General features: G+C 44.2%; 1 protein-coding gene across 7 annotated transcripts in view; it reads left to right on the top strand.

Annotated features, from left to right (window-relative positions):
- The window catches only part of OSBPL10 (oxysterol binding protein like 10), a 376,742-nt gene that overhangs the window by 189,600 nt on the left and 171,858 nt on the right, over window positions 1-15,284 (top strand). For all 7 annotated transcript variants that reach the window (XM_067753588.1, XM_067753586.1, XM_067753589.1 and 4 more), the window contains one exon: window positions 156-235. In XM_067753588.1, the coding sequence (XP_067609689.1) occupies window positions 156-235 (80 nt within the window). The remainder of the gene's footprint in view (window positions 1-155; window positions 236-15,284) is intronic.

Here is a 15,284-nt window from a genome sequence, read left to right as displayed (position 1 = left end):
ATTGAGATTTGGTGTCGTCAGATCTTTGGCATGAGTACCATCTGCATTTGCCTTTCGCTCCTTCATTCCCAGGCCCCCAACCCCTCAGGTGCGTGTAGAAATGGGTTGGATGTGTTTTGGCTCAATTGCTCCAAGCCTTTCTTTCTCTATTTTAGCTGCTGATGCAAAAGAGAAACAGTTCTGGGTGACTCAGCTTCGAGCTTGTGCCAAATACCACATGGAGATGAATTCTAAGGTAAGTCACTGCGAGGTGGGGTGGAGGGGGGGGCGTTGCATCTGCTGGGATCAGCCTTCAGCCCAGTGATTGGCTTCTTGGGGGAAGCTGTTTTCCATAGTATCTTTAAAGTTCTCCACCATCGAGGAATTCATACTTGTCCTGTGACATTTACATTTAAAGCCAAGAGAAAGGTGGGAGGATTTGCTTGTAGGTAGAGTGAAGGGGAATGCAGACACTTCATTGGAACTGATTCTGGAAAGACACTCCTGTGTCTTTCTGTGTTGTCCATTTAGGCAGCTGGTAACTGGTCTGCGGAGAAGCTTGAGCAGACGGTGTCATTGTGGCGGCGGCAGAGGAGTCAGACTTACTGTTCACGAAGACTCCTTGTCACAGACCCTTAAATAAAACGAGACCCCAGCTCGACGAAGCGCTCTGTAAGGTGCTTCTGCATCTAAGTGTGTCAGAATGTTCTCAGGTAGTTTGGTATCCATGTATGAATTAGCTTCTCCTCAGGATTCAGTCTGAGATCTTGGTACAGATGTGCAGGGGATAGGAGATAGGAGGTAGGCATTTTCATGGATTATTTGGAGGATCTCCTATCCTTAAATACAGGAAATAAATAAGTCAGACAGAGAAAGCCAAATACTATTTGTTATCGCTGATATGTAGAATCTAAAAAAATAATACAAATGAATGCATATACAGAATGGAAACAAACTCACAGACATAGAAAACAAACTTGAGGTTGCTAAAGCGGATGGCAGGGGAGGGATAAATTAGGCGTATGGGGTTAACAGATACAAACTACTATACGTAAAATAGATAAGCAACAAGGATTTGCTGTGTAGCACAGGGAATTACGATCAATGTCTTGTATTTTAATAATCTATAATGGATTATAATCTGAAAAAACCCCACAACTGAATCACTTTGCTGTACACCTGAAACGAACACAATATTGTAAACCAACTGTACTTCAATTAAAAAATTGTAGGGCTTCCCTGGTGGCGCAGTGGTTGAGAGTCCGCCTGCCGATGCAGGGGACACGGGTTCGTGCCCCGGTCCGGGAAGATCCCACATGCCGCAGAGCGGCTGCGCCCGTGAGCCATAGCCGCTGAGCCTGTGCGTCCGGAGCCTGTGCTCTGCAACGGGAGAGGCCACAACAGTGAGAGGCCCACGTACCGCAAAAAAACAAACAAACAAACAAAAAATTGTATAGGAAATAATTGACCAATGAATTTATTTAGGGCAATAAATATTTGTTAAAATTAACGAATTAACGTTCAAAGGACTACCCCTTTTATGTCATTAGTTCAAATTTAGTTACGATATCCGTTTGCATTCTTTTTCTGTATTCCATGTATCTGATAGGAGGACCCACACTTCAGACTTCTTAGGCTTCCATTTACTGTAACCTATCTGCTGTCTTGCTCAGGGAGGACGTGGAAATGTCTTGCTTGGTTATACCTCCCTGTTCTGCTTCCAAATACAACCTGAAATGATTTCTTCACAATGATTTTGTTTATGTTTTTCTTTCTGGAGACATCTTCTCTCCTTGACTCACTTACGACAGTTGCACTCACTGTAATGCCCCTCTTGACTTGCTCCAAATGTGGTCTTTAATCATAGGTAGGGCCCCACTTCTATTGAAGTCTAGTTGATTTACAGTGTTGTGGTAATTTGTCCTGTACAGCAAAGTGACTCAGTTATACATATGTATACATTCTTTTTCATATCCTTTTCCATGATGGTTTATCCCAGGATATTGGATATAGTTCCCTGTGCTCTACAGTAGGACCTTGTTGTTTATCCATTCTGTGTATATCAGTTTGCATCTGCTAATCCCAAACTCCCAATCCATCCCTCCTCCCCCACCCCTCCCCCTTGGCAACCACAAGTCTACTCTCTGTGTCTCTGAGTCTGTTTCTGTTTTATAGATAAGTTCATTTATGTCATATTTTAGATTGCACATATAAGTGATATCATCTGGTATTTGTCTTTCTTTTTCTTCATTTACTTCATTTAGTATGATCATCTCTAGGTCCATCCATGTTGCTGCACATGGCATTGGTTCATTCTTTTTTATGGCTGAGTAGTATTCCATTGTATATATGTACCACATCTTCTTTATCCATTCATCTGTTGATGGACACTTAGTTCTTTCCATGTCTTGGCTATGAAAAGTGCTGCTATGAACATAGGGGTGCACATGTCTTTTTGAATTATAGTTTTGTCTGGATATATGGGTAGGGTCCCACTTCTAAAGCTTTCTTCCCTCTGGCCTGGTTTATTTTCCAGGAATTATAGTAGGAGTTCTGGACATTACATCAGTATTTTAGAAACAGCTAGGCAGGGCAGTATAAAATTGTTTTCTTTTTATATGTATTGTTTTACTTTTTATAAAATAGAACAGAAGGGGATCAAATAAAAAGGACATATCTTCACCTGTTGCCATAAGTGCTCCTTGGAGGTGACTGCTCTTTGGTACATCAGCCTAGTAAATTTAGGCGTGCATTAGTGTGTATGTATCTGTAGCTGTATGTTTGGTTTTTACACAAATGGATCGTTTCACGCACACTGTTCTATCCTTTGGTTTTTTTACACTTATTAATGTATCTTGTAGATTTTTCCCTGTTGGACATCTAGATCTACTACACTCCTGTTAGGATGACCAGATGCTGTTCTAAGGGGTGGATGTCAGTGCTTTATTTGAGTCCTTCACTGACAGACGTTTAATTTGATTGTGGTGGTTATACATGATGCTATAATAAACATCTTTGAATACACATCTTCTGGTACCTCTAGGTGTGTATATATATGAATCTATACCAGCAGAAGTACTGGGTTATAGAATAGAACATGAAAGGTGGATTCGCTTGTGGGGTTGACTCGTATACTAAGTTCACAAAGTCTCTTCTACTTCTAAGGCTACTTCTGCTAAGTCTCTTCGGATGCTAATTGGGCGTTAGTACCTTCTCCCCTGCCTTTCAGCCCCTAAAGGAAGAACGTGTGACAGGAGGGGATGATTATCGTTGCCTCTGGAGGTTAAGTCTCCAGCCAACCCCACGATGGGGAGAGAGGCAGTGGGGTTCAAACTCCGGGGGGGCGCCCAGGACCCCCTTTTGGCTCAGCTGCCTCCTTTCTGACTGGCGCCCCCATCCCCACCACAAACATAACTCCTGTTGTGAGTTCACTGCTGACAGCTTGTGAAGGCATTTTTTTTTCCTGTAATGGAAGTAGCATTGTTTTTAAAAAGTTGCGAACATTACCTGTGCGCAATGCAAAACATTCAGAAGATAGGAAAGTATAAAGAAGGAAAAAAATCACCCCAAATCCCAGCCCCAGACCTAATCTCTGATGATACTATTTGAGTATGCATCCTTCCAGAGCCTTATCTGTGTAGAGAAATAGCAACAGAAAGAGGTCACGTGACCCCACGTGGGGCCCATCCTTCCAGTCTTTTCCATACAAGCATGGGGGTGTGTGGACTATTTCTGGGAATCAGAAGGCTTGTCTGTTGTGGGGAGGTATGGGTGGGGAATTCTATCAGGCTGTGTGTTATGCCTTGTGTGAAGAGTAAGGAGATGTGTAGCTGCTGCTTAATTGATTCTCCCAGGAAACTCGGTTTCTGATGGCGAATGACTACAGCTTTCCTGACTGTCTGCCGCCCTGGGGTGTGAGCCAGAGGGCTTTGGAGAGGTGCTTAGCTGTCTTGGCTGTGCGGCATCACAGCAGGGAAGCACCTGCCACCGGGACTAACCCAGTGGTGTCTGTGGAATCTGAAACCACGTGGTTGTGAGGGACTTCAGATGTCATCCAGTCCTGACCTCACCGCATACCACCATCCTCACAGAAGCACGTACCAGAATATTTATGGTCATAATGAAAACATGTGGGCTGATTCTCTCAAAACAATCCCTGGTTTTATTCACCTAGAGGGGGCACTGCTGGTACCTCACTGAGTGAATGCTAAGAATTCGGGGAGTCATCTAACAAATGACGTCGAATACCTCTCTTTTATGACTAAACAAATTTGAGGCCCCTCAGAACAGTTTGGAATAGCTAAGAAGTAATGGAATGATTAAAAAGTGGGAAGGGATCCCAAACTCCCTCTGTTCCATGTGTCTAAAAACAGTAGCTGTAAGGAATAGGACAAGAGGTAGGTCCTAAAACTGTGTGGTCCAATATGGAGGCCTTGGGGCACGGGAGGCTGTCCAAACTGAAATTATTTGAAATTAAATTTGAAATTCAGTTTCTCGGTCATGCTTAGCCACATCTCAGGTGCTCAGGGGCCATGCTTGGCTGATGCCTGCCATACTGGACAGCACAGGGTTAGAACATCTTCCGTAATCACAGAAGGTTCTGTTGGAAAGTGCTGATAAAGCTTCCATTACGGCTTCGTGGTTTCTAAGTAGGGACTTGCCAGTGTCCGGTTTAATCTCCTCTTGCGCCATGGACAGTGTTTTGCTTTCTTTAAATCTGAAAAGGTTGACTGGTGCTTCCCACCCGTCTGTCCTTCCTTCTGGGCTTCCCCTGCATCCTTCCGGTGAGGAGTTCTGGTCTGTGCCACAGCCTTGGCGTTGAACATCCTGCTTACTGTTACTTCTCCCGTGGCCTCATCTGTGCAACAGGGACCCTGGCCTTACTTGTCTGAAGTTAGGAACTGGTTTCTCATGTGGTCAGATTCCACTACATGCTTACTGCGCTGCAGCTGTTTGCCAAGAAAACTAGTTTGAGGTGTTTTTTAAAAACTTTTATTTGCATTTTTTTTTTGCAGAATTTATTCTCGGGCCATAAGTTTCTGTTTCTTCAGTTTCTTCTGGGGTATCTTTTTCTTCTGTGCAACCGCCTTTCCTGGTTTAGGGACAATCTGCTGGTTTTTTTTTTTTGCGGTACGCGGGCCTCTCACTCTTGTGGCCTCTCCCGCTGCGGAGCACAGGCTCCGGACGCGCAGGCTCAGCGGCCATGGCTCACGGGCCCAGCCACTCTGCGGCATGTGGGATCTTCCCGGACCGGGGCATGAACCCGTGTCCCCCACATCGGCAGGTGGACTCTCAACCACTGCGCCACCAGGGAAGCCCCAATCTGCTCTTTTTCAGTGAAGATCATCTCAGTGTGGCCGGGAGAGCTCATGCACAGGTTGATCGGACCATGGACTCTGCTAAGTCCTGAGCCGCATTTTGGGAGCTGTATTCACCTGAGTGTGCTCAGTGATCAGGGGATCTACATCTAGGCCCTAAAGGTCAGCATCCCTCTCTGCATTTTTGAGCATGTGCAGTAAAAATTCAGCACTCTTTTGGGGCCATCGACCGTGCGTCCAGCCCCACTGTTTGGCCTGAGCACACCTACTAACCTCACCACTGGAATGATGGAATGGCACCCATCGCTTCTGTAAAGGGACATCCTTCAGATACTCGGTAGCTTTTTGGATGTGCATACCTTTTATGGCCTGGGCAGTTTCACGAGTGTTCTTAGAATGCACGTGAAGATTTGAACCTCTTGTTTTGGATGATTTTGTGAGGTTTTCTGGGTCAAGTGAACAGCAAACCATTTTCAGAGGTCACCTCAAGGCTGCTTACTGGAAAAGCTAGTTCGAGCTTTTGTGAGCAGCAGAGGAGCAAGGGCAGGTTGCCAGTGGGGCTGCTCCCTGGCTCACACAGCCTTTGCTAGCACCCGCTTCCTAAGACAAAGTCTAGAGCTTTACCTTGGCGACGGCTGCCCCTTACATGCCAGGTCCGGTTTCTCCACCTTCACTCTCGGGTACCCGTGTGTTCCAGACACACGGCACACTGTGTACTTTTCCTGCGTTTGTGCTGTTTGCTGGGCTAGGAGTGCCTTTCCCTCTCTGTCCTTCCTGGGGCGAATACCCATGTGGTCTTCAAGGCTCGTAGAGTTCTGTGATGCCTTCCTGACCTGCCTGCTCAAGAGTGGATCTGCTGTCTCCTGTGCTCCTGTTTATCCCAGGACACATCTGTATGACTGCACTTTTCATGGTGTGTGTGTGCATGTGTGCACACGTGTCAGCCCTCAAGGCTGACTGTGTCCTTACGCCCAGGACTGTGGGGAAATCACAGCTGTCTCCTCCATACCTGCCACTGTCATGACAAGTCGCGATGGATATAAAGCATTTGAAGCAAAGAATGTCAGCCCTGCTTCCTCTTCCTCACTCCTTCCTGTGTGTGTTAGTAACAGTAGTGTTAGTAGTGGTAGTGGTGCTGGATTTGGGTTCCCTAAACTATACCCAAGTTATCATATTTTAATTTTCGTTGAATACTATTGTATTTTATATTAGATCGAGTACTTGAGGATTCTATGTAGAGAGAGCTCTGAGCTTCCTGCAGCCAAAAATCAATCAGGAGTAATTTCAAACAAAATGTATCCTGACTTTTTTTTTTTTAATTGAAGAAAATAGCAATCCAAAGGAACACATTTTGGGGAAAGGAAATAATAACAAATGGTCTCTATCAACACATTTCTACATGGCAGATACTAAGAGAGGTGCTTTTCTTGGATGATCTTAGGTGTGTCTCACAACAGCCCTACGAGGCAGGTACAACTATGACTGTGTTTTTTGTTTGTTTTTTTAACATCTTTATTGGAGTATAATTTTTTTTTTAAGATGTTGGCGGTAGGAGTTTATTAATTAATTAATTTATTTTTGCTGTGTTGGGTCTTCGTTTCTGTGCGAGGGCTTTCTCTAGTTGCGGCGAGCCGGGGCCACTCTTCATCGCGGTGCGCGGGCCTCTCACTATCGCCGCCTCTCTTGTTGCGGAGCACAGGCTCCAGGCGCGCAGGCTCAATAGTTGTGGCTCACGGGCCCAGTTGCTCCACAGCATGTGGGATCCTCCCAGACCAGGGCTCGAACCCGTGTCCCCTGCATTGGCAGGCAGATTCTCAACCACTGCACCACCAGGGAAGCCCTATTGGAGTAAAATTGATGACTGTGTTTTATAGGTGAGGATGGAAAGAATAAGTAGTATGCCTGCGCATGCCCGCATAGCTAGCAAGGGCTGCCATCTCTTTAAAAAGATTTGAGATATAATTCACAAACAGTAGAATTTACCCTTTAAAAGTGTACAATTCAGTGGTTTTTAGTGTATTCACAAAGTTGTGCAACCATCAGCACTGTCTCGTCCCAGAATCTTCGATCACCCTCGAAAGAAACCCCTCCTGTGCCCATCAGCAGTCCCTCCTCATCCCTCACCCACCTCCTCTCCCAACCCCTGCCAACCCCAAACCACTGCCTCTGAGAAGTTGCCTATTCTGGACATTTCATGTAAATGGAATCATTAAGTATGTGGTCTTTTGTGTCTGGCTGATTTCACTTAGCATAATGTTTCCAGGCTTCCTCCATGTTGTAGCATGAAATCAGTACCTCATTCCTTTTTATGGCTGGATAATCCCATTGTATGGATATGCCACGTTTTTATTTTTTGCCTTGGCCGTGCGGCATCTTAGTTCCCCGCCCAGGGATCGAACCCGTGCCTCCTGCAGTGGAAGCACGGAGTCCTAACCACTGGACTGCCAGGGAAGTCCCCATGATATGCCACCTTTTTTTAATCCATTCATCAGTTGATGGGTATTCGGCTTACTTTCACTTTTTTGTTATTGTGAATGATGCTGCTATGAACATTTGTGCACAAGTTTTTGTGTGAATGTATTTTCTCATTTCTTTCGGGTATATACCTAGGAGTGGAATTGCTGGGTCACATGGTAACTCTGTTTAACTTTTGCAGGAGCTGCTCTTTTCCAAAGTAGCTGTGCCATTTTACATGCTCAGTGAATGAGGGTTCCAGTTTTCCTACATCTTTGTTAACACTTGATCTTGTCAATTTTTGATTGTAGCCATCCTAGTGGGTATGAAGTTGTATCTCATTGTGGTTTCGATTTACATTTCCCTAGTGACTAATGATTTGGGGCATCTCTTCGTGTTCTTATTGGCCATTCATGTATCTTCTTTGGAAAAATATCTACTTAAATCCTTTGTCATTATTTATTTATTTTTAATTGTTGAATTGTGAGAGTTCTTGATATATTCTGGGAACTAGACACTTATCAGATACATGGTTTACAGATATTTTCTCCCATTCTGTGGCTTGTCTCTTCACTTTTCTCATCTTTTTTGACATAAACAAAAATTGTGAGGACAAATGGGACATCTGGTATGATGGAGTGGGGATTGGAGTCAAAAGACCTGGTTTCTGGCTGTGCCTGGACCACTCACAGCAACTAACTAGTCTTGTTGTCTGGAGTAACTTAATCTCTCTTAACCCCTGTAAGTGGGGCAAAATAATGGGCATCAACCATACAGGATGGTTTTTAGGATGAACTGACATTAAGTACTTCACAAACATCCGTTCTTTTTATAGCACGAACTCTTCCAGCTCTGCCAGAACATCTGTGTTGACAGGAAACTTGGTTGTAGAGCTGGGTTCCACCTGAAGATGGATCACTCAGGACTAGAGGCTAAGAACCTCCTCCAAAACCTGATTGTAATGACGCTTTCCCCGACAAGGTTGGCTAGACTGCCCAAAGGATTATATTCCCCATGCATCAGAAAGTTCGAGAATAATCCCGACTGAACCAGTTTGGCATTTTTCATATTGTGTGGTCTCGTGGCCAGTGGTTCCAGTCTCATTTTCTGAGGCTGTGGGGTGGCCCGCCACCTGCTTCACAACCCGTCCTCTAGTGCCACTTGGGACAAGTTACTGTCTGAGCCTCAGTGCCTCATCTATGAAAGGGGGATGACAGTTATCGATGTGAAGATCAAACTGTGGGTTGTGGTGAGGTTTCAGTGAGTTAACGTCTGTCATCTCTTACTGTAGAGCCAGGTGCTGAGTTAGTTTCCATAAGGGGTGCTGGGCTGGCAGGAGGACCCTGCCAAGTTGGACCTCATGAGGCAATCTCCCTGGGAAAAGGCCAGGGAGACTGCCCAAGACTGTATGCACGGCTTGCAACACGGGTATTTCTGATAAATGAGTCTCTAAGATAATCAGAAGAGAAATTTTTTTTTCTGGGTGCACCACACAGCTTGCGGGATCTTAGTTGCCTGACCAGAGATTGAACCCGGGTCCACGGCAGTGAAAGCGCCGAGCCCTATCCACTGGATCGCCAGGGAATTCCCAGAAGAGAAATTTTTTACCTGTTTAAATAGCCAACATTAAAATAGATGAAAAGTTTAAGGGGAAAAAAGAGTGGAGAAGGTGTACCATTGTGGAACCAGTCAACCGGTCAAAACAAACAACAAACAGAGCAAATAGAGATACACACCACACACAGTCTTTGGAAGGAAAGATAAGGACCTTGTAACAGTGGTTGCCCCTGGGAGGGAAGGGGGAAACTGGGGATTTAGAGTTGAAAGAAAGTAGGGGTTTAGCTGTACCCTTTGATACTTTTTGAAATTTTCATGTTGTGCATTGACGTATACACATATAGTAGTTACTCAAATGGTTAACATTTAACTTTGTAAAATTTTTCCTTTTTAAAAAGCATCGCTGAGGCTGTTTGGCAAAGTGCTGTGCTCTCTCAGGCTACTGTCAAGTTGGCCCTTTATCTGCAGACAGAAGCTCTTCCCCAGTCACTGATTAACCTGCTTCTCTTTATATTCTCTCCTTGAAGGTCTTAAAACCAAATGTCCTTAAAGATATTCAATAATTCCAGATTCCTGCCAGTTCAGATGAAGCTTCTAGTCTTGTTTCTCAGAATTGATTTTACTTGATACGGTTTGGGATGTTTAAAGTTTAATGCTCTTTGGGGGAAGTGTTCTTTCCCCCGCACCCCCCACCCCCTTATTTGAATCGAACAGTGATGAAGTGTGAAAGTGGCTCCCGCTTCTTCGGCTGAAGCCTTCGGTGCTGGGGCGATTGGCTGAGGATCAGGGAGCCTGCATCTGGGTGTGGGGTTCTGTGAGCAGAGCTTCTCCACTGGAGGTTGAAGGGGGTTTGTGCTGCCTACCGGACAACATCTTTAGAAATTGCCTGTGTCTCAAAAAAATTCAGCTCATCCTTCTTACTGTACAATATACTAGCCTGATTTAATATTTTAAATGTGTTTTATTTCTTTACCCAAATTGTTGGGTAAAGACCAAGATATCTGGGACTTCCCTGGTGGCGCAGTGGTTGAGAATCCGCCTACCAATGCAGGGGACACGGGTTCGAGCCCTGGTCCAGGAAGATCCCACATGCCGCGGAGCAACTAAGCCCGTGCACTATAGCTATGGAGCCTGAGCTCTAGAGCCTGCAAGCCACAACTACTGAGCCTGCGTGCCACAACTACTGAAGCCCACAGGCCTAGAGCCCGTGCTCCACAATAAGAGAAGCCTCTGCAGTAAGAAGCCCGTGCACCGCAACGAAGAGTAGCCCCCGCTTGCCACAACTAGAGAAAGCCCATGCGCAGCAACGAAGACCCAACGCAGCCAAAAATAAATAAATAAATTAATTAATTAAAAAAAAAAAAAGCAAGATGTTCATCTCCCACTGAGACCCTTAGGTAAAAAGTGCCCCAGGTTGAGAAGCAGAGCATCACAGGGTCCTATCTGTGTTCCTAAGTGGCAAGTCTTTGGGGGAATCTCATACGATGGGTTTGAGCTTCCTAAACAGTCCCCAGTAAGTAAAGCTGGACAAGCCCATCGGAGGATTTACTCTTCTTGGCTCCGTCTTCCTGTTTTCTGTTGTTGGGCAATTTTACTTTCCTGTTATATTGAGCGCAGTGCCATTGTTCTTCTAGAATTTTTCACAGATAATTACCTTTTGGGTACTTAAAACTAAGTGTAAAACATCACTCTCTGAAACACACCATCAAATTAAGTAAATAAAACACAATTTAAAAACAGTCTTTATTAAAACGATAGTTCGGGGAGTTTTTATTGCCTTAATAAAGTGCAACAATTTTGCATACTTTCTCGAGCATGATTTTAAAATTAGGCTGCCTGCCTTGCCCAAAAGAGAAGTATTAGTGCTACCAAGGAGGATGATCTTAGGCCAAGGGGACCTTCAGATTTTTTAAATTTTTTAGGAAAAAATAAGGGTACAGTTTTGATTCAGTTGAACTCATTTATTCCACCTTTTAACTGTGTGTGTGTGTGTGTATATATATATATATATATGGCTTTGTTCTAGAATAAGTAGTTGAGTTGCTGTTTCTGTCTAGAATATTGGTGGATGGTTTTATATTGTGAGGCCTCTTTGAGAAGTTTTGATTAGAGGCAGGATAAACAAGTCTTGGTCTGAGGACATTTCCTATACTTCATCGTAGGCAAGTACGAATGAACACACTAAGTACAGGAGAATCCAGGCATACAGTTGGGGTCCACTGTTCACGGTCTGGTCACTGTTTTGCTGACATTGGGAGAGAAGTTTAGAAGGAGGCCAACTTGGGAAGAGTATTCAACAAACCCTGAGTGCTTGGGTGCCATGACATTCTGGCTCTGGGGACATGGTGATTCCGTGGAGAGTGGCTACGTGGAGCTTACACTTTTTCGGGGAAGACAGTCAACAGGTAGGTACTGTCAGGTAGCCATAGTTCTAGAAGAAATAACAAGGTCAGAGACTAGAAAACAATTGAAGATTTTAAGGTATTCCTACTCAAAAATATATCCCATGTATGCTGTATTCTTTAAAAATGTCAATATCTTGAAAGATCAAGAAGGCTGTGGAAATATTCCAGATTAAATGAGCCTAGAGACATGACAGCTCAATACAATACCTGACCTTAAACTGGATTTGAGTCTGTATTGACAAAATTAGATAATGGATCGTGGGTTAGATAAAGGTAGCTGATAAATGTTTTGTGGTTATGTAAGGAAATATCCTTGTTTTTAGGAAAGACACCCTGAAGTAGTTAATATCTAAGGGCAAAAGGCCATGATGCATGTAACCCTCACTCAAATGGTTTAGGAAAAATTTTTAATATGTCTTATAATTACACTTGTGTGTGTGTGCACGTGTGTGCATGTGCATGCACCTGTGTACTGGGGAGAGAAAAGAGAGGGAACAAATGATAAACGGGATAAAATGGTAATTGCTGAAACTGACTAAAGGGTACACAGGAGTTTTTCTTTTGGTGTGTGCAACTTTAAGTTTGAAATTATTTCCCTGTAAAAAATTTTTAAAAATCAGGTATAGTCTAACACTTTTGAAAACAAGATCCTATTCTTAAAAAAACCATATATTCCTTGGGAGAAATTTTTTATAAATCATTTATATATTAGTATGACTTTTTCATTCTTTTTTTTTTTTGGCTGTGCTGTACGGCATGTGGGATCTTCTTTCCCCAACCAGGGATCGAACCCGCGCCCCCTGCAGTAGAAGTGCAGTCTTAAACATTAGACCAGGGAAGTCTCATTTTTCATTCCTTTTTTCTTTTATTTTTAATATTAGTATGACTTTTAAAGAAAGTAATTTTTCACTTGCTATTATCTAGCTGAGACTAGCTACCAAGGAGCTTGGTGGTTTTCTGAGAATTAAAGATAATTTGGGGAAAGGAGGCATGATAGGGTCATTGCAGTCAGGCTAATATGGAGAACTGGTTAGAATACTGGGCTTTGAAGACCGGGGAGGATGATGAGTTATGGGTGACGGAGACTTAGAAAAGAGGGAGGGGGGCAAGCCAGTGATAAACTACCCCCGACTGAAGGTGGGCAACCTCTCTAGCCCCTTCTATGTGTAACTTTGGCATTTATCTTTAAAAAAAAATTTTTTTTTATTGAGATATAATTTACATACCATGAAAGAAGGTTGTGGATGACTAATAATAGTGATATTTTATTTTTTTTAACTTTTTATTTTATATTGGAGTATAGTTGATTAGCAATGTAGTGTTAGTTTCAGGTGTATAGCAAAGTGATTCAGTTATACATATACATGCATCTATTCTTTTTCAGATTCTCTTCCCATTTAGGTTATTACAGATTATTGAGCAGAGTTCCTTGTGCTATACAGTAGGTCCTTGTTGGTTATCCATTTTATTTTTATTATTATTATTTTTTACATAAATTTATTTATTTATTTTTGGCTGCGTTGGGTCTTCGTTGCTGCACGCGGGCTTTCTCTAGTTGCAGCGAGTGGGGGCTACTCTTCATTGCAGTGCACGGGCTTCTCATTGCGGCAGCTTCTCTTGTTGTGGAGCACAGGCTCTAGGCACGCGGGCTTCAGTAATTGTGGCACACGGGCTCAGTAGTTGTGGCTCGCGGGCTCTAGAGTGCAGGCTCAGTAGTTGTGGCACACGGGCTTAGTTGCTCCGCGTCATGTGGGATCTTCCCAGACCAGGGCTCGAACCCATGTCCCCTGCATTGGCAGGTGGATTCTTAACCACTGTGCCACCAGGGAAGCCCTCCATTTTAAATATAGTAGCGTGTACATGTCAATCCCAAACTCCCTAACTATCCTTCCCCACCACCCTTCCCCCCAAGTAACCATAAATTTGTTCTCTAAGTCTGTGGGTCTATTTCAATAACAATATTTTATATCACTATATTGTAAATTATTATGCCAGTAGCTATCACAACCGATCAAAATGCTAGGCACGGTGGTAAGTACTTTAATAGACATTATTTCATTTATTCTTTAAAAGATGCTTACAAGGTCGTTTTAGTTTCCTAAAAGAGAACGAGGATAACAAAACCCTGAGAGATTATAAATAACTCCCTTGGGTCACATATCTGGTAAAGGGCTGGATTTTGAACCCACGTCTCTGATACCGTGAAGCCAGTGGACGAGGCTGCCTCGCCGTGTCCGGGACCCCTGCTGCAGGAATTGGGCTGGCAGGGTGAGCAGAGATGTTTTACTTGTCTCTGGTACCTAGAAACAGAACACGGGGTACTTCTTGAAATGTGGAAGAAGAAAATTGATACTTCTCAGCCCAAGAAGGGAAGAAAGATTTTGTAAGTAATAGATCTTTAATGTGTTAATGTAGGGAAATGAAAATACTTGGAAAGTTAATTGAGTGGTTTTGGGTTAGTATCAGTGGAGTCAGATCTGGGCTGAACCCCTCCATTTACCCACCCACCCATCGGACTTGGGTCCTCAGGTGACTGTCTAACACTGATCTGTAGTTTTTTGGTTCTGCCAGGCACCTACAGCCCCAACCTCTCTTGCCCGTGCTGCAGGTTTGATGATCCTATTTCTCTACCACAAACTTTACCCTCATCGTCTTCTACCCTTAGCTGCTTTCTTTTTCTGGCCACGCTGTGTGGCATGCGGGATCTTAGTTCCCCAACCAGGGATTGAACCTGTGCCCCCTGCAGTGGAAGCGTGGAGCCTTAACCACTGCACCGACAGGGAAGTCCCATACTCTTAGCTGCTTTTAAAGCCCCCCACAGACTCCTTGACACCAATCTGGAGAGGTTATGATGAAGCCCACTGGAGTTAGGACACAGGGGCATTTTCAGTGAACCCTGAGTTCCATTAGTAGGTTGGCATCTGCCTTCAGGATCTCTCTTCCCCCTGAACCCTCCTTGGCCAGGTCGGCAGCTGGAAAAGTTTGCTGATGCTGACACCTGTATTTAAGGTAGCTTCTCTTTATGGCATCTTGGTAGCTTCTCTTTATGGCATCTTCTTTTTTTTTTTTTTTTTTTTTTTTGCGGTACGCGGACCTTTCACTGCCGTGGCCTCTCCCGTTACGGAGCACAGGCTCCAGACGCGCAGGCTTAGCGGCCATGGCTCACGGGCCCAGCTGCTCCGCGGCATGTGGGATCTTCCCAGACCAGGGCACGAACCCGTGTCCCCTGCATTGGCAGGCGGACTCTCAACCACTGCGCCACCAGGGAAGCCCTATGGCATCTTCTTTTTATCCCCCTTCAGCCCTGCTACTTGGCAGGCCTGCATACCTCTCTGGATTCCAAAGCTCTTTCCTTTGTGCACTAGACAGCAGGCATTTATTAACCACCTACTGTGTGCATTAGACTCTCCCTGGTGCTCTCTCCTTTACAGCTTATAGCATAGAAGCTCGAAGTTCCTAGATCCTCATCATGTATTGAGGTAAAAAGCAAGAATGACAACAGGAAACTGTTTTTGTCCCATGGAAATAGTTTGTTCAGATGCCACAAGAACATGTTCTTCCCTCATAATAA

This window comes from Pseudorca crassidens, chromosome 10 (genome assembly GCF_039906515.1).
Source record: "Pseudorca crassidens isolate mPseCra1 chromosome 10, mPseCra1.hap1, whole genome shotgun sequence".
Classification (NCBI taxonomy): domain Eukaryota; kingdom Metazoa; phylum Chordata; class Mammalia; order Artiodactyla; family Delphinidae; genus Pseudorca; species Pseudorca crassidens.
Note: the sequence above shows the minus strand (reverse complement) of the source record. Positions and strands in the feature narration are given on the sequence as shown.